This window comes from Nelusetta ayraudi, unplaced genomic scaffold (genome assembly GCF_046127955.1).
Source record: "Nelusetta ayraudi isolate G7.1 ecotype Tasmania unplaced genomic scaffold, CSIRO-AGI_Nayr_v1 ptg000008l, whole genome shotgun sequence".
NCBI classification, from domain to species: domain Eukaryota; kingdom Metazoa; phylum Chordata; class Actinopteri; order Tetraodontiformes; family Monacanthidae; genus Nelusetta; species Nelusetta ayraudi.
In genome coordinates, this window is record NW_027466058.1 from 844042 (window position 1) to 868346 (window position 24305).

At 46.9% G+C, this 24305-nt stretch overlaps 1 protein-coding gene across 1 annotated transcript; it reads right to left on the bottom strand.

Annotated features, from left to right (window-relative positions):
* Nucleotides 1-385: 385 nt before the first annotated feature.
* On the bottom strand, nucleotides 386-20866 carry stox1 (storkhead box 1). Its single transcript, XM_076018513.1, has 4 exons — nucleotides 20245-20866; nucleotides 5053-5205; nucleotides 1846-4510; nucleotides 386-1250 (listed from the first exon to the last, which is right to left on the bottom strand). The coding sequence occupies exons 1-4, from the start codon at nucleotides 20594-20596 to the stop codon at nucleotides 1097-1099; spliced, it is 3324 nt and encodes a 1107-aa protein (XP_075874628.1). The 5' UTR covers nucleotides 20597-20866; the 3' UTR covers nucleotides 386-1096.
* Nucleotides 20867-24305: the final 3439 nt, after the last annotated feature.

Sequence of the window (24305 nt, forward strand, 5' to 3'; positions counted from 1 at the left end):
TATTCGCTTGAAAATGTTATGCAGTCGAACATGTAAACCTTTTGTGAGGGAAATTCCTGTACAGCTCTCGCATTTCACCAGTGACCAACCTTTGTCGCAAATTAATTGCATTTAGGCAATTTAGTGTCGTGTCATTTGACATGGACTTCATATAGTTTGTTGTTGTTTTTTAGGGGTAAAAAATAAACACTGAGCAGATTCCTGTCTGTGCCACTGTAGATGTTGGTGAAAAAAAGGGACTGTCTTACAAGTGGATCTCCGCTTTTGGAAATCCAGGCATATTATTGGTGAGTAAAAATATTTTTTTAGAGACTATAAATAGCACTGTTTTGCGGGCACTAACCTGCCAGTCACGTTCATTAGAAGGAAAAACTAGAGAACAGACTGAACTACACAATTTTATTGTAAATATAAATGAAAAAGGAGGCAACAGCAAAATGAACATTTTAAAACGACATTATAGAGGGAGAAAACTTATTTACATCACATGCTAGCAGACCTTAGCATACATTCAGTTTCTTTCAGTCACATATTACTTTAAAGTTTAAACGTATTTACAAAGAAAACTTGCATACCTGTACATATGTGTGCAAACCCATATTTTGAAAGTTAACGGGAAGGAAAGGTAATTTCACATGCATCACCTCCCAATAACACAGTTGCATAGAAATCTAAGCACAATAGGTTTGGCCTTTTTATACTGAGCTGCATTAAGGATCACCTATTATTCAGCTTTCACAAATGTTTCATAACTAATGTGTGAGTAAATTCTATACTTCTTTAGCCTGCTCCGCTTTACAAAAAAATCCTGATGCAGATGTAGAAAGAGTCTTTTTGTGATGTCATAGACGGCACTGACACCTCTTCCCATCTACAAACACTCCTTCTTGCAGAATTGACAGGAAGCTATAACCAAGTATTTTTGCGGGAGGCTATATACGGGGCTAACAATGCTGTTTTTGGAGATGTATTGTTTTAATCATATCAATTAATCATGTAAGGGGGTTTCCAGTGGGAGTCCAGAATCTGGAAATGTGTTTAAAATGGGTCCTTCAAAAAAAAAAAAATCACATCCTTAGCAACAGGCTCTGGGCTTTTATACGTTCATGACAGAGGTGAGTTGCAGCAGTGAGCTTTGCGACCGAATGGCGCTGCTTTTCGAGTGCAGTTTCTCCAAGTTCTGCAGGAAGCCTCTCCTCTTGAGACCCTCAAGAATGACAGCGTTGCTGGAGGCCAGGCTAATGCGCGTCCTGCACAGAGAGGAGAGAGCAAAGGGCACATGAGGTTGATATCCATTCATAAATATGCCTCTTGGAGCAAGGTGATGTGCTCACGCGGCCCATCTGTCCACCCACATACCAGGGTGCACAGGGAGGTCAGTGTCAGAGAAGAAGCCCTTTCTTCCCCTTTGATTACAACTCGAGGATTTAAGTGGCGCACGGTAATTACGCATAATTGTCGAAATGACTCCCTTCTGTCCAAATACTGGACGCTATAATTGGTCGCAAGGTGTTTGCTCAGCTTTGGTTTACTTTTAAGGGGGGGAAAAATGAATCGGGATGGAGGTCGACCACAGTCATGTGACCCGGAGGTTAACTAACCTCAGTGCTGTGTTTATTTTCTCCTTCGGCAATTTGGAGTTTGTTGTGGGCTTGCCGAGATATAAGATGTAAGGCAGAGGGAGGGAAAGCTGTGTATGAGGGCTAAACGATAAGCCTGATCATGTTTCTCTTACAGAAAAGCTCCATCGGGCTCAATCTGCACCTAAGGCCCAAGGGAGGCACAATGAAATGGAAGCACTCTGTCATGTTTCAACTAATGCGTACAGCAAAGAGCAGCGCTCACCGAGGGGAATCTATCCCGCTGTCTCCCGTGATGCTCTGGTTCTCTCCCAGTTCTGCTGTTCCACCAGTCTCCGCCCTCCTGGCTTCGCTTGGCCCGCTCAGAGCGGCCGCGTGCACCCGAGGAACGCACGTTCCATCGAAATCGCCTCCATGCACTTCCTCCGCCGGCCAGTGTGCGGATTCGCCCTCGTCGGCCGACTTGCGGACTGTCTCTGCGTCTGACTCCACCTCGCTGGTCTGGCAGTAGTCGAAGATGCTGCTGTCGGCCAGCTCAGAAAGTTCAGGATATTCTGAATTCTTGTTGTCCTCGTGCCCCGTTCCCTCCTGGATCAACGATCTCGCCCCGGCGCTGGCTGCACTTTGGGCCCCTGGTGATTGGCCTGACTGGCCGTGGCGGCCGAGTCCCCAGCCGGCGTCTCTAGCTCTTTGTGGACTCACCGAAGCTGCTCTGTTCTGGGTCTCTGGGGGAGGACGTTCTTTTAAAATGCCGTCTCCTGAGTTTTGCAACGCACCACCTGCTTGTTTATCGTGAAAACTGGTATTGAAATAGTGATGGCTGGCTCCCCGAGATAGGAAATCTGTCTCGTCGTTATTAAAAGCCGAGGGCGGCCCGTGGTAGTCTGCCACGTCTGTTCGGTACACGTCTGCGAGGTCGTCGACCTTGTCGTCATTCACACACAAGGAGCTGCAGGTGTCCTCATCATCCTGCTCGTCGACCCTCCGATAGAGCCTGCCATCGTCCTCCGCAAAGCAGTCGGCGTCTGTCACTGACAGAGCGCGGCCGGTTGTCAGATCCAGTCTTTCCTCTCTACTGCAAAGGGGGACCGGTCTTATCTCCTGCTGGTCCTGGGTAGCCTTGGTCTCACTGGGCTGCTGGTAGGGAAAATGTTGCTCAAGCGGTAGAACATCGTCCCTTTGAGGCGGGGAGTGTCTTAGGGAGTGCCGCCGTCGTAGAGAAGGTTTGGACCAGGCACCAGGTGGGTCATAGGAAGTGGCAGGTTCGTAATGGTTCGAGGGGACAATGGGGTTCGTTCTTGAGAGCTTCTGAATGCTGGAGAGGCCGCCCTCGACAGACTGACCCTGTGGGTTGTACTCTGCAACCTGAAAATGCCTGGTTTGGTCTCCCCCGTCCTCCCAGCTCACCTGGTTTACCCCGTCCCTCTGGTGTCGAATCTTGTCGTCTATTCGCAGCGTACTGCTCAGCGGGTAGGTGGAGCTGTAGTCCGGAGGAAGCTCCTCACTGAACCTCGCTTCGGACTGGAGCAGACAATCCCCGCCGAGGTTCCTCTCGTGGCCGGGATTGTACCTGTTCTCAGAAGTCGGGGACTTCTCGGCATGCTCTTCATACTCTGCGTTCGCCTTGGCCCGATAAGGGTCCCATGATTTGGAGCGGTGACCGGTGCGCTCCCTCCTGCCTGGCCCCAAAGTCTTGCCATCCTTCGCTTCTCGTTTTCTGTGCGTCCTGCCGACAGGTTGGGACGTGCCGGTTTCATCTTCTTTAACCGTGTGGGTCTGGAAGGGGTTTTCGATACGTTTCTTGTAAAGAGAAGTTCCCTCAGCAGCACCGCCTTCTGTTGCATGATCTGGTTTATCGATGGGAATCTCCACTCGGAGCCGGACGGGGATCAGATCCTCCCTCTCGGGATAATCAACCTCACGTACCTGAGCCCTACTTCGGAGCCTTTCCTTTTCCTTGTGCTTCTCCCTGGAGGAGTGGGCCCTCCTCTTGCTGCGAGATGCCTTCGGCGTGGATCTTCTCCCTCCCTTTGAGGAGTGATGGTGCCTCTGCCTTGTGAACGACAGGATCTCGGTGGACATTCCCTTGTCGACTCCCTTGTCGTCTTTATCCAGGCATTTGTCCATGGCCCTGTCCATGCCCTTCTCCCGTCTCTCCTCCAGCTTCTTCATGAGGACCGTGTGTCGGGTCAGGTTGTCCACAGTCAGTTCGGGGTTGATGCGTTTGATGATGGCGTGCTCCAGGTCCCGCGGCAGGTTGTTCAGGTCGTCCTCGTCTCTGACCGGCCACTCCTCCGGAGGGAACTGCCCCGAAAACGACACGTACTCCTTCTTTGGCTTCTCCTTTTTACCTCCGTTCCTCCAAAACAAACTCAGACCGAACTTCCTCCCTGATTTGGCGTCCTTTTCTTTTCGGCTCGTGGCGTTTGTGGTGGCCGTCGTCTTGCTGACCTCACTAGCCTGGTAATCAGCTGCCGTGGAGGTGGACTGGTGCTGCACCGTGGGTTTGTGATCCAGCGGTCGGGGCCACTTTAAGCTCTTCCCTGTGCATTCGCTTACAGACACCGACACATAATTCTGGTCCGGCACAACTGCGGGGAGAGGCGCAGCTGTCGAAGGAGAGGAGGCGACATTGCTGGACGTTTGGAGAGGGCTGAAGCAGCTGCAGGACTTGCAGTGCGCCACAGGCAGCGTTTGGGCGCTCTCCACGCAGGCATCATTGCTCAGCAGGTAGGTGATTGGCGGAGGAGATGGAGGGTCATCGGCCGAACCAAAGGACCACCAGTTGTTCTCTCTGGCCATGTTGTTGGTGATGAAATAAGTCTGAGGCGTGACAATGAAGTAGCCCTCGCCTGTGTGGTAAATTTTCCTCTCCTTGATGAGAGTGCCCAGAGCGCTGTAGAGGATGTCCTGACTAGGGATGGTTATTCCTAGAGAGCAGAGAGAGAACAGGGTATTGGGCACAAAGGAAATCAAGAGTAAAAACTTCTGACGTATTGAAAAAAATCTCTCCATATTTAGTTTGATTGTTAAATGAGATCGTTATGCCTGTCCACTCAACTTGAAGCTACGTCCTATAATTATTTAGCCTGGCTGATCACTATAATCAGACAGAGGGCGAAGCACACTGCCAGTTCCTTCTTAATCAAAAAAGCAAAAAGCGACTTATTACAAACTGAGACAGTTCATCTTACTCTTTTGATAAATGTTAAATGTCATCACTAAGTGCTGATTTTATTCACTCTGATGAGCAAGTAAAAGAGGTAAACGATGGACTTTTCTCTTCTATGGGAAGTTCACTGACAGGAAAGAGACATATTATATTGTTCAAAGTTGGGCAAAAGAAAGAGCAGCTGTTTTTCCCTTACTGCAGCGTTATACTTAACCAGCATATGTAACACTGGAACGTTCACTCGCTTAAAAAAAAAAAAAAAAAATCGAACTCAAACTGTCTCTTTGTGTCATCGATTACCTGGGTGAGATCTGCTCATGTAGTTGATGAGAGCCTCCTGGGTGACTGTGATTTCAGTGGAGTTCATGTCCGATATGACCGAGCACAGCACCTCAGCCAGCGGGATGAACTGGGACTGTGGGACTGGAGACATCTGCACCGGTGACAGGTCACCTGACACACACACACACACACACACACACACACACACACACACACACACACACACACACACAGATTATTTTAGGTGGCGCAGGTCAGCCAGCTGCAGAGCACACAAACACACCTGGGCTGCAGAGGTCTGCCCCGCTTTCTTTCCGTCTGACTCGCACTGCCCGTGAAAACAGCCCGGAGTCCCGGGCTTGACATTCCTGCCCCAACCACCCTCTAAATCTTGACTGAGGTGGTCTATTTATGCGAGCTATACGAACTGTGCCCTGGATGCTTTTGAAATTCCATCAGCATTGGGACACACCACAGAATTCCATTACTCCCACAGAACTGACCACAGGTCTGTCTGCTGGCTCAGATCAGATATCCCGCCCCCTTTTCCTCCATATCATATGTATACAGGCCTATATACCCAGGGGGACGCCCCCCGGACAAGCGTATACCAAAAGAAAAGTCTCCAGAAACATTTGTCCTTGTACAAATGCTTTTTGTCCAAAACAAGTACACAGGGTTCGGGTTGTGGACGGCTTTCAAACAAATAAATAAGATGCTTTTGAAGCCAACCAGTCATTACGGAGACATTGCACCGTAAAATATAGAGACAATCATCAGTTGCACACATGTAGAAATATAATTGAAGCAACATGCAGTGGTTAAGTTCCTCGGAGCCTTTTAGTGAGGAGTGCAAAGATGGGCAAAGAGCTGGAGAGTCTTTTACACAAGCAGATGGTGAGGAGTGTAGACAACGACACACAAAAGTTTTAGCAGTCGGCCGGGTTTGGGAAAGAAGATTTAATCAGACCAATGTTTGCAATAGAACCGACTTATCAAAGTGTACCGTACTCCAAGATGACGCAAGCTGTGATAAACAATTCCATATTCCAGATCAAAAATCCCAAAATTAAAATAGCTCAGCAGTAGATAAACATATCCTACGAAGTTATGCTTACTGTACTTTGTGTATAGTTTTCTTGGACAACATGAGGCACAAAAGGCCAGTGGCGCCCTTCAATGTTAACTTTTTCAAATCCACCACTTTCAGGGGTAACATTCTGGGACTTCCCAGGGGTTTTTTTTGGCAAATATGCTGTTATGAACTCTTGGTGTTTTGTTGTGGTGCAGTTTAAACATTTATAGGCTACGATCAGAGATGGATGGGTATAAATCTGAGCCTTCATGTGGTTATGGTTTTGGGGAGGAATGTGGATGAGGGTTTCTGCTGCTGTACATTTACTACAGTAGACTTGATGGACTGACGGGCAATTTATGATTTTTTTTGCAGCAGCAGCAGCAGCAGCAGCAGAGACTGATGTTAACTGATGGGAAGGGAGCTCAGTGGAAGTGCCAAAATAAACTACACTGCGAAGCTGATGAATGATTAGAATCTGAGGCTGTGCTTCAGGAATGGACGGGGCAGCGAACGTAACCTTAACCAGAGGACTGGAAAATTAGTTTTAGTTAATCACTGACCGCTAATTAACACGAGGACCCCTCCGAGTAAAAAAGGGGGATCGGAGATGGGCCGCTGATGTCACCCAAAATGTAAAATAACAGCCCAAACCTTGGACTGAGCTCTGCTACAGTTTAGTGAGCCGGTTGGAGCTGGTCGACAACGTGGCCCCCCGAGTTGTGCAGAAAGGGACGCCGTGTGTAAAAATGCAGGGATTAAGCTCAAACATGTTGCACGTGTGTCCGCAAAAAGGGGTTCCTCCCCTCCGCTGACACCAAAGCTTTGGCAAAAACGCTGCTGAGGCTCACGCTTGATGTAAAGTAAACATTTACAGCCCTCACACTTGAACCACTTCGGTCTGAAGCAGCAAAAACAAACAGCCAATCAGATTTCTGCCATGTTGAAGCTCAACAGCACACACACACACGCACCAGACATGTTAGCGATCCGTGGGAGCTGACCAGAAACCTTCCTACGTTTTACTGCTGGGTGCTGCTTTTAAGAATTTTCTGACTTTCATCATGTTGCCGTGGTATGCTAACACTGACCATGATTGGAACATTTTAAAGGCAGCGTTTCTCGGTGATATTCGCACAGTTATGCGTATTTACTCACCTTTTTACTTAATTTGCTCACTTTTCAGTGTGCAGACATAAAATTAACGACGTTGTACTTTCCACATAATAAACATGTGGAAGGTAAAACAAACAACAGCTTTAGCATAACGTTTCTCGAGAGTTGTTTTGTTGTTTGGGGTTTTTTCTCCATCATTAATCGTGCTGGGCCGCTTTGATGAAAAATAAATATTTGAAAGAGCTGTAATACGGGATCTTTATACAAATCATTCAGTCATCAAATATACAATCTGTATTTCACTTTGATGTAACGTTAGGTCTAACAGAGCTTCTGTTTATGTTTTTATAAACATAAACAGAATCACTCTTTCTTTTACATTTGTTGTGCACGTAACATACTTCATCTTCACCCCGTTTTAGGACAGAATAACTCTGAAATATCAAAGCTTGGTGGAAATATATATGCACAGAATTTAACAATGAAGGCAAAAGGATCTGGAAAAATACCGTGCCAATTCAAAACACTGACCACAGAGCAGCATGAACGCATCAGTGGGCCTCATTCTCAATCTGTAGAAGTTAAAAAGAACACGTTTTATTCCGAGAGAAGGTTAAGCCTCGTAAAGCCAGGCTCACAGAGAGGGGTCTCTCTTTTCAAAACTGATCCAATGACACACGGTGGGATTGTTAAAAAAAACAACAACAAAAAAAAACATCTGCCTCCCCAACAGAGGACGTTAATCTGACTAAACCTCAGAGCGGATGTCTCAATAGCAGCCTCCCAGAGCAGTGAATCTGGACTGCTGACAGCTCCTCATTGTTGCTGACTTCCTATAGGAATGCCTGGCTGGCCGTCCACATGGCAACCACTTATAGCTGCAGTCAAGAGGTGATTTCTTCACCATCTGGAGAGAGTTGATAACTCGACGGCCCAATCAGAGGGAAATCAATAAACTGCAGTGAAATCATACCAGCTTTTTTAAATGGCTTGACCATGCGTTTTTATGACCACCCAACCACGTCCCGGCTCAGAGCAGGATATCCTGTCGAACACCTGCTAGCGTAACGTGCTGACAAGGAGGCGGGGGGCGGGGGATCAAGTTGAAGACATTTTTTTCCCACATTTTTCTCACCAAGTCTGGATAAAACTTAACAGACCGACAAAGGCGATTTGAGACAGAGGACAAACGAAGTGAGATAAAGGTTTGTTTGGAAAAAGGAAGGTGTGGGGAAAAGAAAACTGTGACAGAAAAATGGGTCCAGCAGAGGATTAGTGTTTATTGAGTCTAACATTAGCAGGCGTGACCGTCGGGGAAGGCACTCCGTGCTCTCCGGGGGGAACAGACCTCTGTGTTTCTGTAACCCAAGACCGGGACAGCGACTTTACGCTCATTGTCATGGCACAAATACCCAGCTGGGTCCCATGACAACCCCACGCTACAGTGACACGGGAGCGAAACAACAGCGAGTCAGGCAGGACAAGTTGAAGAGGTGGAGGTTTAACGCGACCTTATAAACGGGTGTTCCCGCTCAGCTTGAAAAGAGAGTTGCATAAGGCATTTTTTTTTTTTTTTTTTTCAGAGGAAAAAAAATAACTTGACAAACAACTAGAATGTCATTATGCTTAGCTTGCTAAGAGAGTGATCAAAGTGTGCTTCATCAGAGCCGCTGTTTATGCAGGCTGTAGATCCTCCAGTATGGGACTGTGCCGGCTGCTTCCTAGCTTACATCCAAAACACACTATCAACGCTGCCAAGACAACCTTGACACACAAGGAACACCGAGTCTGAACAGCTGCGTGGAGGATTTTCAACCTCTCAGATTTTTCGTATAATTCGTCACGGAACGATGTCTCATTTGACAACATCTTAGATCACCTTGCCAGACCACGATGATACATAAAACATAATTCAGGGAGCCGTCTAATAATTTTGCGCAGTAAAAACCACACAGGCAAAACATATGATTAATTCTGCTCTTTCCCTTTTCAAATCTGGCAATTAGGATTAAAAGACAACATTGGCTTTGTGCTGTGGTCGGACCGTCTTTGAAATTACATCGAGATAAGGTGACGAAGGCCAGATCCGGATTTCTGGTCCAAGCAGCGGATCTGAAAAATACATCACTCCCCTCGCCGTAAACTCTCCGTGTCAGATTAAACTGCCGCTCGGGGGGATAAAAATGAGAAACACCTCGGGCTGACTTGCTCATTTGGCGGAGATGATTGACACAGAGCTTCTCTCCTCTCCCTCCCCACTGAGTTGTGTTTGGCTGCAGACACTGATCAATGCCACATGTATTCTCATGGCCGCGCCGCCGAGAGCCGGCCCCAGCAGCCACATGAGTCCCATTTCATACGTGATTGCATTAACCCCAGCCTCTTGGCAGGGAACACTGACACAACACAGAGTACGACTAAACTTCCACAAGCTGCTCGCGCTCGGGACCGAAAATGCCACATGGACTAGTCATGCTACAACAGCTAGCCTTTATTCAGCTGCACATACAACAAGACAATCAGATAAACGCACATGTGAGACCTGAGCTAAAAAAAAATTTAAAAAAAGAGCCAACATGGGCTTGTATATATTTTCCCATCCATGCAAGTAGTAATATAGACACAAAGTCACCCTTATTCTAACTAAGAACCTGTGTTTCCCATTAAAGTCCCATTACATAGACCTCATTCAACACACACTTATTCAAGAAGAGGTTTGAAATGTAAAAATCTGCCTCCCGGCAGCTTGAGAACCATTTGTCTTTTCACAGTCTGGCTGATATTTGTAGTATTCTACTTGACATTTCGACGTGCAGCTGTGCAGTAATCTCTAATCCATCTGTTTCTCTGCTGTACAGAAGCCCGTTAGCCATGGCACTGCTGAGGTAGACTCAGCATGAGTTCATATCGGAACCCGTGTCAAAGGCCGACGGGGTAGTTAACGTTGTGTAACATCAAGTTGTGTCCCGCGAGACAACGCTGCGACCAAATAGCTGAGCTGGGATGAATTTCAGACCCTGTAGTGATGGTGACGGCCATCTCGGCTGGACCGCAGAGGCTCTGTCTGAGGAGCAACCGCTACATTTTTGCCCTGATGTGGTGCAAACGCAACCTCACACTTTGCCTCGGACGGAAATTTCCCCCGTTCCGCATGTTTGCAACAAAATCTTTCCTCGTAGATGAATCTCACAGAGACGCAGCGACGCAGTAGCTTTAGTTTTCCAGTTGAGTGTTTCATCTTCGGACTCTTTTGTGACTGTCATCATGCAAACTGCTCCAGGCAGAAGTGGATATTCCAGTCTGATGCTGCTGTTTGCATTTAATATGGCAACGTTAGTGTAGGCAATGCTAGGTACAGCGATTACCAGATTAAAGATTATACGTGCTGTCTTCAGCACGTGAAAACTGTAATTGGCCATGCATGCTTTTAATGGGAGAGCAGAAATCTGAGCAGTGAAACTGCTTGCACAACTTGTGCCGGAGTTTAGTCCCTGACCCCTTGTCGCCGCGCTATCTCAGAGAATATCTTGGTGAAACATCAGCCTCGCTGCCACAGACCCTCCCTCCCTGTGCGGCCCCTCTTGGGACACACAAACACACACACACAGCGTCTTATCTCGCGGTGGTATCGTCTCATCTTTTAGGCTCCGCTGAGCAAACAGGCTAATCTCCTGTCCCTCTCATTAACAGAACACTGCCAGGTATTCAACGTGAAGTCGAGCGCTGCCTCGGACTGCTTAGAATCCATCAGCCCAAGTTCACGCTCGGATGGACCCACAGGCTCTATGTGAAAGATCGGAGATGTCTGGTGAGAGTACAATGTCAAACATTCATTCCCCGTCAGGGCTTAGTGTAATGGGCGGAGAGATGCCGACGGTTATTTACGCCACCACTCCCTCCGAGCCTCACAACCACTCCTCTTTGTAATGGTTTTACAGGTCCAATAGGCCTGTGCGTCCCCGCCCTCGTCTGCCTGTGCGTGTGTGTTTGTGTGTATCGCGTTCTCTGCGAAGCGGACTGCACATTTGTGTCTTTCATGTCGGAGGAGTGCGCAGATGTGGGCGTTGCAGTCAAATGACCCAATAAACCCAAGAGTCAAAAGATCCCTTCAGATAGCAATCAGAGCCCGAGTGTCCCTGACAACCAAACAGAGGCCGGTCTGCACCACGGCCATTTTCCTGCACCTCCACCCTAACACACTTGCACCACTGCACTGTACTGCACTACATAGCTTCATTATTACGTTAAAAAGATTGTATGTGATTTTCCTGCCTTTTCTTCCAAAAATATACCACCATGCGTCTCACTTAAAAACCCATCAACAGCCAATATAATGGACGGACTCAAAGCCAGGATCATTTTACAGCCTCGCTGATTGACCCACAACAATAAAAACCTGCGTTTCGGCCCCAGACCTCGGAGGCATTAGGTAAATATTTAATCCTCCGTATTGGCGGAGAAAAAGCTTGTGTTTAAATATTAAGTGAAGCGTTGAAGAGGAGGAGGAAACCGGGTGACATGTGGACTGTGCCCTCATTGTTGTCGGCGTCCGACAAAAAGCTCCCCTTGGCAGGCGAACACGGCGGCGCTGATTCAGGTTAACTAGACACAATGTGGCCAACTTCTGCATCATTAAATCCAATTGCGGCCCCGTTGTCAGGAAGTAAACGAAAGATTTTCTGCTACATCTGAGAATGAACGGCGCGCTTTGTTGGGCGGATGAGATAGATAAGTCAGACAAGTCAAAAGGCAGTGATTCAAGGAGGATTTATTGCTCAAACTTGTAGTGAGCAGTGAGGAGAAACACAGGCTGGCCTTGTGTTGACTCGAATCACCATAGAAACATTCGCCTTGACAGCGAATCTGCTTCTTTCAATACAAAGACAGGGGGAGAGAGGCAGCAGACAGCGTAGCATGGCTAACCATAATCCACCCGTGGCCTTCAGACTGGCTTTTCCGTACCAGCCCTTTGACATTTGATGCATGTTGGCCGGGGAGCATAAACAGGCAACGAGTAAAGATCCTCAAAATCGACATTTATTGAAGTCGAAACATCCGCGGATCTTGGCGGCGAATCTCTGCAGCTGCGGTGCCATTAAGTTAAGATTTTTGCCATCTGTATCATTCTTGGTCTAACCCTAATAGCCAGCCTGTTCCATTAAAAAAAAAATTACCTCGCGATGACTGCGCGAGTGTGTAAAACCCCTATAATCATGCTCTCGTGAAATGGGAAGTACACCTGACCAGGTGTTCAACAGAGGACCAGTAACTGTGTGAACAGCATTTTATAACGCAGCTCAAAGTGGCCCCCGTGAAACCTGATAGCAGCGGCGGTGCCAGCAGGTACACATTAGAGCACAACGCTGTATTTTTTTTAACCGTCTTTTTTACTTCCTCGTCTGACCTCTTTCACACTTAATGGGCCGCGGCCCTGACGTACGTATCTGGCTCTTGGTGAACATTACCCCACAGTCTCCCACAGTGACATTTCTGCCAAATGGCTGTTCAGCCCAGGCTGTTTAGCCACAGTACCTTGCCTTTGTTCTTCAACAGCTGCGTTCAACATTTCCTCCAGAATTAGTGTGGTGTATGGAAACTACATTTATTAGGCAGAAACTCCCTTGGACCAAATTGGTCAGAATCTTCAGAGTCAAGTATGTGATCCCGGCCCTATTCCCGGAACCGATGAACTCAAGGCCAAAGCTTTCATTGTAACAGCACAGACACTAAGTGAAGGGGATACTTCAAAGGTTGACGCGCCACTTATCGTACTTATTGAAATTGGGGTAGTTGTCAACAGAACAACAGAAAGAGTGGTAAAATTACACTGTCTTCCAGTTCTTCTGGAATAAATAACCCTGCACGAAACAAGCCTCTGCAGGATTAATGAGAGTCCATATTGGGCGTATGGATAACATCGAAGTGTGTTGTTATTTGCAAAATGAGCCAAACTTGGCTGCAGGGACTGACGGATGAACCGACTTTAAACAGCTTTATTACTTTTGATTGTAGGCTTGATAAAAACGGAACGTAAATAAGAAAATCAAGAGTGCATATGGCTCAGCACACATCTGCTTAGTGTTTGGCGGGTCCTTCAGCAGACTGGCTTAATTTAAAGTGAATAAATATTCAAGTGAAGGAATGCAAAAATCATAAATGCAATAATAACTCAATTCTACCGCAGAGATAGTACTTTAAAAATGTGTCCAGAAAGAGGGATTTGTCAATCCAACACAAACAAAAGGATCTACACACAGCAGGAAATAAAGGTTAGAATAATAACTGACGTGGCATTATCGAATCATATCGGCATACGTGAGCAATTAACCCAAAGTTTTCCTTTTTTCTCTTTAATTTCAATCAGCCTGGCCTCAGGTTGGCAGATCTTAACATTTCAGCCATGACCTTATGATACTGTGTCTACCCAGGACATAAAAGAAAATGCTCCCCACCTCCTCAACCCCCCTTTAAATATCAATTTATTCAATGGCCAATGGTTCCCTGATGTTGTTCAGAATAGTTGGCAGCGATCCAGTTGTACGACTAGTGCTATTCCTTTTACAACTAAACTGGTCATTTATATGACTGTCGCGAAAAAGGAAAGAAGAAAAAGAAAGTACTTTTACGTATGTAATAGGTGTTCTCCAAGGCACTGTTTTAGGCCTATCCTTGTTCGTTATTTGGGCCTTTACTTTAAACTTTGAAAGCCTGGGCAGTCTTCTACGTATTGCATCATATGTATTGTGACAGGCTAAACTGCACTTGGGATATCCACTTAACCACTAAGCCAAGAAACAGGCCAGGCCCTCTATCCCCTCCTTCAACTTTTATCTGGGTATCCAGGTATTTTTGCCCTGCTCCACCCATGTGGCCTCTCCCCACACACACAAACAATCTATGAGGCTTTCCAGCAAATCCTTGCCCCACAATCAGGGGTGATGGCCGTCATTGGTTACAGATGAAGCCCATCCCCCCCCCCCCCCATTTAACCAAACTTGAGGTGCAGCAGATTCCAGTGTTTGTTGTCAGAGTATTAAGAACAGAGCTCCCGTCAATGTCTGCCATATGATCTGCTGCCGTTTCTTTCCAGGGTAGCAGGTCAAAACATTGCTTCCCTCACGCCATGCGAACGTATCGCTTCCCACTTAAAATACAGCAGTGCGGCACTTTGCTATGACACGTGTGATGTTAGCATATCACCAAATTCATCGACGCTAAATGACACAAAGAAAACATCCTGGACGGGGAACTGAAGAGTAATAGTAATACCATATTTGATGCATTATGGCCTCACTACTGTGTCAACCTATTTGTCTGACCTAAGAGTGGATGAAGCATAATCCCATGTGGGAAACTCAAGCGGCCACTGACAGGTTGTATAAGCTGTGGGATACAGAGGAAACTCTTCGGCTGTTATTGTTGGCACCGGCCTTCTCCGCTGCTACGGCTCAGCCCAATATTTGGGTTAATAAAGCGGCCGATTTGCCCGATCCGCACCAGGGGCGGGCTTCCTGCTTGACAGGAAGGATGTCGGGGACAAATGATGCACTGAGGCCAACACATGCAAACACAAAGTGACACTGTGTTTGGTCACGTCTGAGACTCGAAGTTATGGTTTTCTTTGAACCGCACAGCAAACCAGAGCAGAAAATACACTGCCAGATTAAAAAAAAAAAAAAAGCTGGCATAAACTGCTCCACAGACAAAAGGATAACAAGACTTTTGCTTATGTTAACGGTTAACTTGGTAAACCCAAAGTGAGGTTTAAATTTTACGAAACCAATAGTGAAATGAGAAGAAACCCACACTTTTGGCCACGTTTGGCTTTCAAGCGCTACAGGCTGGTTTACTGCTGCTCCTCATGTGCAGTGTTTATCTATCTCTTATCATACTTTGTTTAATGCTTAACGGCATGCAGTTGGTGTCAAGAGGCTGAGAAGGGATCGTTCATTAGTGCATGCTATACAGTTGAGGCAATAGAGCAAAGGCTGTGCTTCTTTTCTTTTGATAACATATATTTCACTGGAAATGAAAATATGGACTATGGGCTATTGGAAAAATAATGTGTAGAGTACTTAGCAAAAACAGATGTTTTTATACCAAGGTGGCGCTCCACCAGCTCCGTGTGGGAGTAAATCAATCAATTTTATGTAACTCACTTTTTATAACCTAAAATTTGGCCACTTTATCTCAATGCGGTTGTCAAAATAAAGGGCAAGAGAGCTATAACAAGGCGTCAACCTGATTTATGTGCTGTAAATGTGGGTTGCGTTTGGCAAAGACGGATGTGCTAGAAAAATATGGTGAAAGTGATTGAAATTGTAAAGAAATTTACTGGTCGTAAAGTAAAGTTAGTGATAAATATTTAAAAGCTCAAAACCTCTGTCAACCCATAATTTATACCCAGAGTAGCTAATAAAGAACTTTAGGCGTCTGTGTTGGACGACTCCGGGCGCTATTAAAAAACAACACTATGAAATTTAAAGGCGAGAGTGGTCAGAAATGTTCGTTTTCATTAAGTTAACAGTTCTTTTGCGATGTCCTGTAACTGAAAACATACAAGGAGCATGTCTGCTTCTGTCTGGTTCGCCAAAAGACGCCGAGGTGGCCAGTCGGTGGAGAACACCTGTATTGATGTATGTCGCTTCCCTTGTAACAAACCATCTAAACTGAACTGACCTGGAGGTGGCTCGTTATGGCAAGGAGGTTGTAACCTTTGACCTCTGCTGTATATTTAGGACAGGGTGGTCCGTCTCAACCTGGAAATGCCCAGCGAGGGGTGTCCGGCTTAATAAGCTCACATCTGGAAGAGTTACGACCATTAGCGCAGCGCTCGGAGACGTTGGCAAAACACCCCCGTGAAAGGAGACACCCCGCGTGTGAAAACGAGACACTTTCAAGTGAGAGGCAGAGGGCAGGAATTGAGGCTCTCTGCCGTGGCGGACTCAGGAAATGATCTCAGGAGTAAATGAAGCATTTCAGGAATGCTCCGCCACCTCATGGTATGGCGAGGTAAATAAAACATACCATTTAAAAAGGAAACTTGGCTTGGAAAGCGCAGCAACGTTTCACCCAAGTTCTTGAAAAAAAACAGCACACACAGAGGGAGACCCACAGCGAGCGCGGCCGTGGCTGAAATGTCCTCTGTGGGGAAAGTGAGAAGGGTTTTTTTTTAACGTAGGGAAGGACACGTCCATGTGAGAAGAGGATGACGGCGGTTTTTAATGGGATGGATTGTCGGAAAAGATACAGGACACCTCATTACACCACCAGCTAACTTTGTATAAATGTTTTAGCCGGTGGGTCTGCGCTTACCCTGCGGCCGAGACAGCGGGCTTCTGAATAATGCAGAAGCGGCTCAGAGCCAATGAGAGGCCTCTGGTTTCAACAAGAAGGCTTCAAGTCCACTGACAGTGGACACGCCACAGAAGAGATTCAACATTTTTGTCATGTGACTTTCTGGAGCAGAGCTTAGCGTTGAAGGCCCGGAGAGGGGAGATACAGCAACTCTCAGGTGAAAGCTTTGTATTTCACCACGCGTCTAACCTCCTGAAATTCTGAAGTACAGCTTCATTCAATCAGATAAAACCAACAATGCTCCTGCGTCTCCCTCGTGTTTTGTATTTTCCCTAAGTCAAAAAAAGAAGAAAAAATCGTCCTCTGATCCACGCTGATGGTTACCAACATAGCTGCGCTCCTGAGAGAAAGGCGGAGGACGGGGAGATAATTTGAGGGGAAGAATGAGAAACAAGACGTTCCTCAGCTGGAGCACAGAGGTCATCCTCAGTACCAGTGGGGCCCATTCCCACAAGGATAACAACGAGGCCCGTTCACAGCGACTCCTCAGCCCTGTCTGTTTACCTCGGCCCTCAACCTCACCGCAATCCCCTTCATCCATCGACCCTCACCCTCCCCCCTGCTCCCTCCTCTGGGGGCCTCCACCCACCCCCCCTTCTGAGTAGAGGGGCTTGTCAGCCCTTGTTGCAGATCTGTCTCCACCAAGACACTGATAGCCAGACAGCGAGGAATTAGCACAGATTAATTAAAGCGTCTGCTCACCCAGGAGCTTCACGTCTCTCTCCGATAATCTTTCATCATGGCTGTGATGCATAACTGCCCTTACATAATATTTCAGTCATAGGTTGCGTTCAGTTTTCAATTTTCCGATCATTTAAAGGTCCCATATTATGCCACTTTTCCACTTCTTAAAATAGTTCTCAAATGTGTAAAAGACCTGTCTGTGACCTGCATTAGTCAAAATTGACTTTGGATCCAATATTTTTGCTGTCCCTAAATCAGCAAAAAAAACGCGGGGTCGAGTGCACTTCCGTGTCTTGGTGACGTCACCAAGACACGGAAGTACAATCTGCCCGTTTGAAGCACAAATGTTAGAAAGTAGGAAAAACTAAAGACGGTCAAGGACGGACTTTTTTCATACCAGGGGGGATCGTAGACATGCCGGGGATGCATATTATTGATAGAAAACCGCACTAAAGTGCATTTTGCATACCATGGGACCTTTAAGCCATCTTTCAATGTGAGTGCTAACTTTAGCCACCACCCTGGAGATTCACCAAACTCTAACCAAATCCAGTCAGGAGTAAAGTGAAACCATCTCATCCACAAGGAGAAGCCTTCAACATGGTTCTTTTGTTTTCTACTTTTCACGTGGCGATGCCTTGCAGTTATGCTAAAACAGCCAGAGCTGCATCGCCCGCGCTAATCTCTTTAGCGACGGCTAGGTTTGCAGTGGCTTTTCTTCTTTGTCTCCTTCAGTAGCTTTTAGGGCTGATCGCTTCTGGGTTTCAGACTAAGGGACATCGACTTGGTCACTCAATCCCTAAGACCTGCTTTAGATGGATCTTCTCAAGATGGATTAGTGAGATTGAAATGGCAAATGCTACGTATATATATGTATATATACGTAAAACATATAAAACTGACAAAACATACAGGAATTGGAAAAACCTGTTCCATCCTCGTCTTAACTCAGGCACCTCTGTGGCCCATCCTCAACCTTATGCACATTCATCACCCAGCGTCCTCAACCTTATACACATTCATCACTCAGCGTCCTCCCGCACTGTTTAAGCATTTAACACAATCTGAGAAAAACAGGCTTTTGAGAAAAAAAAAAAACTCCTGTCTCAACCTTCCCCCGACCTGGAAAGGAAACAGGGCTGTTTGAAATTCACTGTAGCCCATAACTCAGTACATTTCTGTTTTTCCACTGACATATTTATACCAGGACGATGTCAAGGCCTCGCAGGCCCGATATCAATCCACCGGGTCTGACTTTCACAGTCCCTCGCCGGCCGTGAAACGTGTGGGACATCAATCCAGGCTAACAGAGCGGCGTTGGGCTGTTGCGTCGGGCCGCTCGGTGATTCACTGCTGACCGCCTCTCGGCGAGGACGCACTAAACCAGGCGCTGACAGGACTCCCGGCGCTGATTTCCATACAAATTGCAGCGCCGGGAGGCGGAGGGATTGTTTAAGGAGGGGAAGGAGGTGGCATGTCCACACTACAAGTATCTGGTTTGAAGCTCAAACGGGGGGAATCTGTTGACACCTGTACCTGTTTCGGGGCTGTGAGCTCATGCGCGTCTTTGGTTGGGCATCGCCTTGTTTGTTATTTGTTTGCGCACCGGCATGTCAGCCTCCTCCCCGCCTCAACACCCGCACTCCTCGAGCGGCTCTCCCCCTGTGTGGTCTCTTCCTCAATCGCATTCCTCCCTCGCCCATGGCTGCGCGACTGCTCCGTCTGACAGCAGGTATGGAGCGTTGAGGAACATCCAGACAAAATAACACATTGCCAGTTGTGAAACTGAAGCAACGTGGACAGGGCTGAGACACAGTCTATGCCTCAACTATACGGGCGTCTGCCTTTTTGGGGGGGATTTTTGTGTTATATGCTTGATTGTAAAATAACATAAAATCCCGATTCTTCTCTCCGTGCCATGACTTCCAGTTTCGGTCTTCCTCTTCCCACGAGGGTGAGAGAAACACGTGAAAACCTGCCGCATCCCTCCAGAATACTGTCATTAGGTCTGAAAAAGCCACATAGGGTGGTCATTTTCTCCAGGAGTCAGCCCTGTCAAGCATTTGCAGCCCATGAGATCATACTGTATAAGAGGCTCCATACAGGCTCCCCAACGCTTTGTTCCCCGCGCAGAGCTATATGCATTTCTGATGAGAACCAGAGGGAATGGCAGCAACTGGGAGTAATTGCACAGCGTTTTGTGGAGCTTTTGTCGAGCAGCGTCCGTAAACATTACGCTGTGCCGACAACAAAGGGTCACGAAATCCTCTCAAACACGCAGAAGATGTGTAAACCCCCTCGAGTTTAGTCCGAGTCGATGCTGCAGGACTGCAAAAGAGTGGAGGAAAATCCCCTGAGATGTTGAAACCTGTTGAAAGATGGCAAACCTGGCCACATTTCACGTGTCGAAACAACATGAATTGTCTTGAAATTGGGCTGTTATCTCTAAATTTGCATTTAAAAAAAAAAAAAATCAACTCATTAATGCACAGATCGTATTTGAGGTTTTGTTGTGAAAATGCATGTCTTCCATCTTAATTAGCTGTCTTGTCTTATTACTCCACCACCGCCCCTAAAAAAAAAAAAAGGTGTGTGTCTGATCTAATGAGGTGTGTCTGATCTAAAATGAAAACGAACCTACTTTAAACATCAGGTTCAGGTTAGCAGCCAGACACTTTCAAAGCTCCAGAGGAGCAGGATAGATGGGGGGTGGTGAAACTCTGCCAGCTCCTGTTCTCCCAACTTTACGACTTTCACACCTTCCTCTCACTTGTGGCAAACAACTGTTGGGAGACTTTGCCGTTGTTCCCTCCAGTGCAACAACACAACATGACTATTGTGTGTACGTGGAGGCGGGAGCGCGTGCGTTCCCCTAATTAATAATAATCAATTTACAGAAGATTCCTTTAAAAAAAATATATATATATATTTTTTTTTTAATTCGTAGCGTTGTGTCCAGGGGGGAAAGCGCTTCTTACCGACAGCCTTGATGACGAAGCCCCTGGGAGACCTCAGCGCTCGGCGCATCCACGCTTCCCGCAGCACGTCCAGGTTGCCGGGGCTCCCCTGAATGAAAAGCACCGAGTTTTCCATCCACCCCTGGAAGAACACCTCGCCCACGGCCTTGACGAGTCTCTTGTTCCAGAAGCTGCGCGAGTTTCGCGCCTTGAAGTCGGCGAAGACCTCCTGGCCGCCGGCAGCGCCACCGTGGAGCTTCCCGCAGCCGCCGCCGCCGCCACCGCCGCCGCCGAGCGAGCCCTCCTCGTCCGGGCCGAGGACGACGGCGAGCGAGGCGGCCGAGAGCTGGACGAAGCGCGGCGGGAGAGACATTTCTCTCCCGGGGGAGTGGAAAGGGGTGGTTGACGGCACCGGTTAAAAGACGGCTTCCCTCTCTGGAAACCCGTGCGCACGGCGCGTTTTGCCACGCATTCCTCCAGTGAGTGCGCGTCTCTGTCCCGTGTGGAGTCAGTGGAGCCGACTGGTTCGTCTCTTCGGCTTCCAGGGAGACCAGTGGCAGTCGTAGTGGGGGCGGGAAGGGGGAGAAGGCCCACCAGCCCACAGCTGAGCCGACCTCCCACTGATTGTGCGTGAGCGTGTGCGCGAGGCGCTCCCAGTGTGCAGACCAGCAGGTGCTGGTGTTGCTTCAACCATGTCATGTTTCCATTATGATTTTTTTTTTTAAATCAATAAATAAAAAATCTTCCTTTTATTTTACGTTTCGTCTTGTCTGACGTTGACCTTATCTGTATTATCTTTTTGTCAAGAGACCAAAACAAAATTCTTCCATATGATGGTTCCAGGAGAGGCTGCAGAGGCCCTGCAAGCAGGGGCGAAGCTACGTGGTGGCCAGAGTATGTGTGTGTGGGGGGGGGGGATAATTTGACAAAACTCTTTACACTTCCACACTACAGCATCTCAAGTAATATCTGTGTTGATTGATGTGCAGTGTCTTTCTTTTTTAACGTGTGTTTATGGCTTCACAAATAGCCTGGATTTTGTTCTTGGGGGGAAACGAGACACTCAAAGATCGGAGCAAGATAAAATGGGTTTATTATTAATATAAACATTGGTGAAGATTTCCAGTTCTCTAATTCATAGGCCAAATGTCATAAGATTACACTTAAACACTTAGGAAATACAAAAAAACTACAGTTACAATTGCCAAGGAAACATTTTATTTATAGCGCTTTATTGAACCAATAGCTTTAGAATACTTTTTTCTTTTCTATTTTTCTTTTTTTTTTTGTTGCATATTTCATTTTACTATTTGCAGTGTTTTGCCACCTCTCTTAAATCATCCCAGGCTCCGTTAGTTTGGTGTCGTCGACGCGGACCTCTTCGGCAGAGAAGAAATCCTAGCTGACAGAAACTTGAAATACTGCATGTCACAACAATGGGTTTGTGAAAGAAAATACTCCTTCAATAAAAAGCCCTGCGAGCCCAGAGGGAACTTTTCAACCGCTCAAATGAGAACCATCCCTCCGCCCCATTAAGTCCCTACTTTTACTCAAACAGTAACAGGCCTTCAGGAGTCTGAGGTACAGATGGACACACACCTCATATATCACCATCTCGGAGAGCCTGTGGCTTTGGTTTCAGCGGCGTTTGGGCCCCTGAGAGGGCCAGGGGCCCGGCCTGCTTTGTGCGGTATTAGAGCGTTTTGCTGGAACAGGATATTGCGCTTCCTCCGTACATGAAAAGAATACATCACCTCGGCCGCCGCAGGAAGAATAACGCGCAGGCCATCCTGGGGGGAGGCGCAGCTGAGCGAAGCGCACGGATTGTGTGTGGGATTTGAGATACAACTGTTTGAAAACGTGGGCTGTCGGGAAGATTCTTCATGGCTCGTGATTGTCGGAGCCTCGGACGCTAATTCTTAACCGTGAGACGTTCACAGTAACGACAGACTCGGGTAGCACAGCCAGACTTTGCTCAAACGCCTTTGCTTCTTCCACCATATTTTATTGCAAGATTGTACAGGCAGTCTGTCAGCCTTAAAGTTGCACAATATCTTTTTAATAAATAAGCCAAATAATACACTTTGAGACAGTTAGCATATCCACCATTTTTGAACTTAATGTGCAACCTGTGAGTTTTCCTTCAGGGTTTTCAACATTCCCGATGGCATACAGAGTGTATTTAATAATATTGAAATGTCCAACCTCAGCGTATCCATTGTCAATAAAACCGTATAAATCAAATAAAGTGTAACCCTTACCCCAACCCTAACCACACTATTCCTTAAAGTATGTTTATTCCCAGATTATCTTATTCATTCATATATTTGCTTTGCCCGAACACAACTACATTTTAGACCAATAGAACTGGCGAAAGACTTTTGGTTGTATTTATTCTGGAACCAATCTTTGTGCTGAAAGTATTTCTTGGAGGATTTTGAGGGTTGTTGTTTTTTTTTTGTCGCAGTGAGCCAACAGCAGGTGAGGAAAGCTGCCTGATGCTCCAGGAAGCACCAGCTCAGTATAACCTCCTGGTTAGAGCTAAAAGATAAGGCCAAGGAAATAAAAATGAAATCCATTTCTGAAAAAGATTTGCTCACGTTTTCGATTAAAATTTATTTTCCCGGCTGGGTTGCCGCTGCTTGTTCATTGTACTACTCCCTCGGCACCAAACATGTCATGAGTTTGCACTCTCCAAAAAAAAACGTAACGCTGTTTGCAAGGCTGGGAAGTATGCAGACAGAAAAAAAACTCTCATTGTTCAACACAGTCCGCTTCCTTCCGACACAAACACTGGCTCACACTTTGTTTAGCGCGAGGATAGACAATGGGGGACTGGACCCACCAGGTTCAACCGGCATTTAAAATCAGGAGGCTCTTGTAGTCCAAATGTTTAGTCTGCTGGTGGGGCTGATTATCAAGATGCAAAGTTCACCGAGTTGCCGTAATTAAAACAAGGCCTTCTCTCCGGGCCCTGATTCACAATTAAAGCGCACATATCTCAGCCCTTCTTGCTGTGTCTGCAGCAGTTTCAGATTGTATCGGCCGACTCAGCAATTCCGACAATTTCCACAGCATCGCTGCCTTCATTCTAAAGCCGCGATCATCGCGTTGAGCCCGACCATCGCACAGAAAGATTGAGTCTGTGCTTGCAAACAAAAACATCTGGTCCTGCTATACGTTCTGGACTCCTGGGACATTCTCTGACTGATACCCTCCGTGGTTTCCCCCTTTTTTTTTTTTACGTCCGCCCCAGGAAAATATCTCATCTGAGTCATCCCCGAACCTGAGCTGCAGCAGAAATGCTGCGTGTACCATTAAACGTTCGCGTCAATAAAACTCAGACTTTCATGAGTCCTGCGTAAGTTTTAAAGGGGGCGTATCACCTCTTTGCTTGGAGTTAGGATAGCGCTGAGGAATTTTAAATGTGAGTCCAACCAGAAGAGGTTAGAGCCGCATCATATGGTGCGTGTCGAAGGTCACAGGAGGGTGATTTCGATGGATCCAGGTTACTTGAGTGGCTTTGGGGAGCAAATACATCCCAGTAAAGACAGAGGAAAGTCAAGAGGCCGTATCACAGCCCCATTGGCTGCCCATCATCCTTTGCGCACTACGCTCGACGCTCACATAGACAGATACCCCCCCCCCAGTGTCCAGGAATGAGAAAGGACAAAAGGTGACAGACAGACAAAGACAAAACGCAGACTCTGCACCGACACCAACGCAGGACTGCACAACATCCAGGGTTCAGTCATTGTGTAGTACAGCCGACTGCACTTTTTTCCAAGCCTTTTTAGTGTTCAGTTCTATATTTTCACGATGCAGTGTGGTTTATTTTGGCGTAGACGCCTGATAGTCGAGGTTTTCAGCGACTAAACAAGCACGTCAACGAGTATATTTACTGTCTTCCCATTGACACACACAACCGCTTTGAGTTACTCTTCTTCTCAGATTTTACTGGGTGGAAGGGCTTCTGGCTGCCAACTGGAGGAAAAGAGATTCGTTCCATCAGATGAAGTGTAAAACGTCTTGTATCTGGGATAAAAAATTAAAAAAAAACTGTGTGAGGATGAAGAAGGTAT

Bases quoted from the DNA above. Each gene is read 5' to 3' on its own strand.
- stox1 (XM_076018513.1), bottom strand. From the start codon at position 20,596: ATGTCTCTCCCGCCGCGCTTCGTCCAGCTCTCGGCCGCCTCGCTCGCC. The intron at 5,206-20,244 runs GTAAGAAGCGCT...TGTGTGTGTCAG, and splicing joins CTTCGTCATCAAGGCTGTCG to GTGACCTGTCACCGGTGCAG. The intron at 1,251-1,845 runs GTGAGCGCTGCT...CTCTCTGTGCAG, and splicing joins AGCGGGATAGATTCCCCTCG to GACGCGCATTAGCCTGGCCT.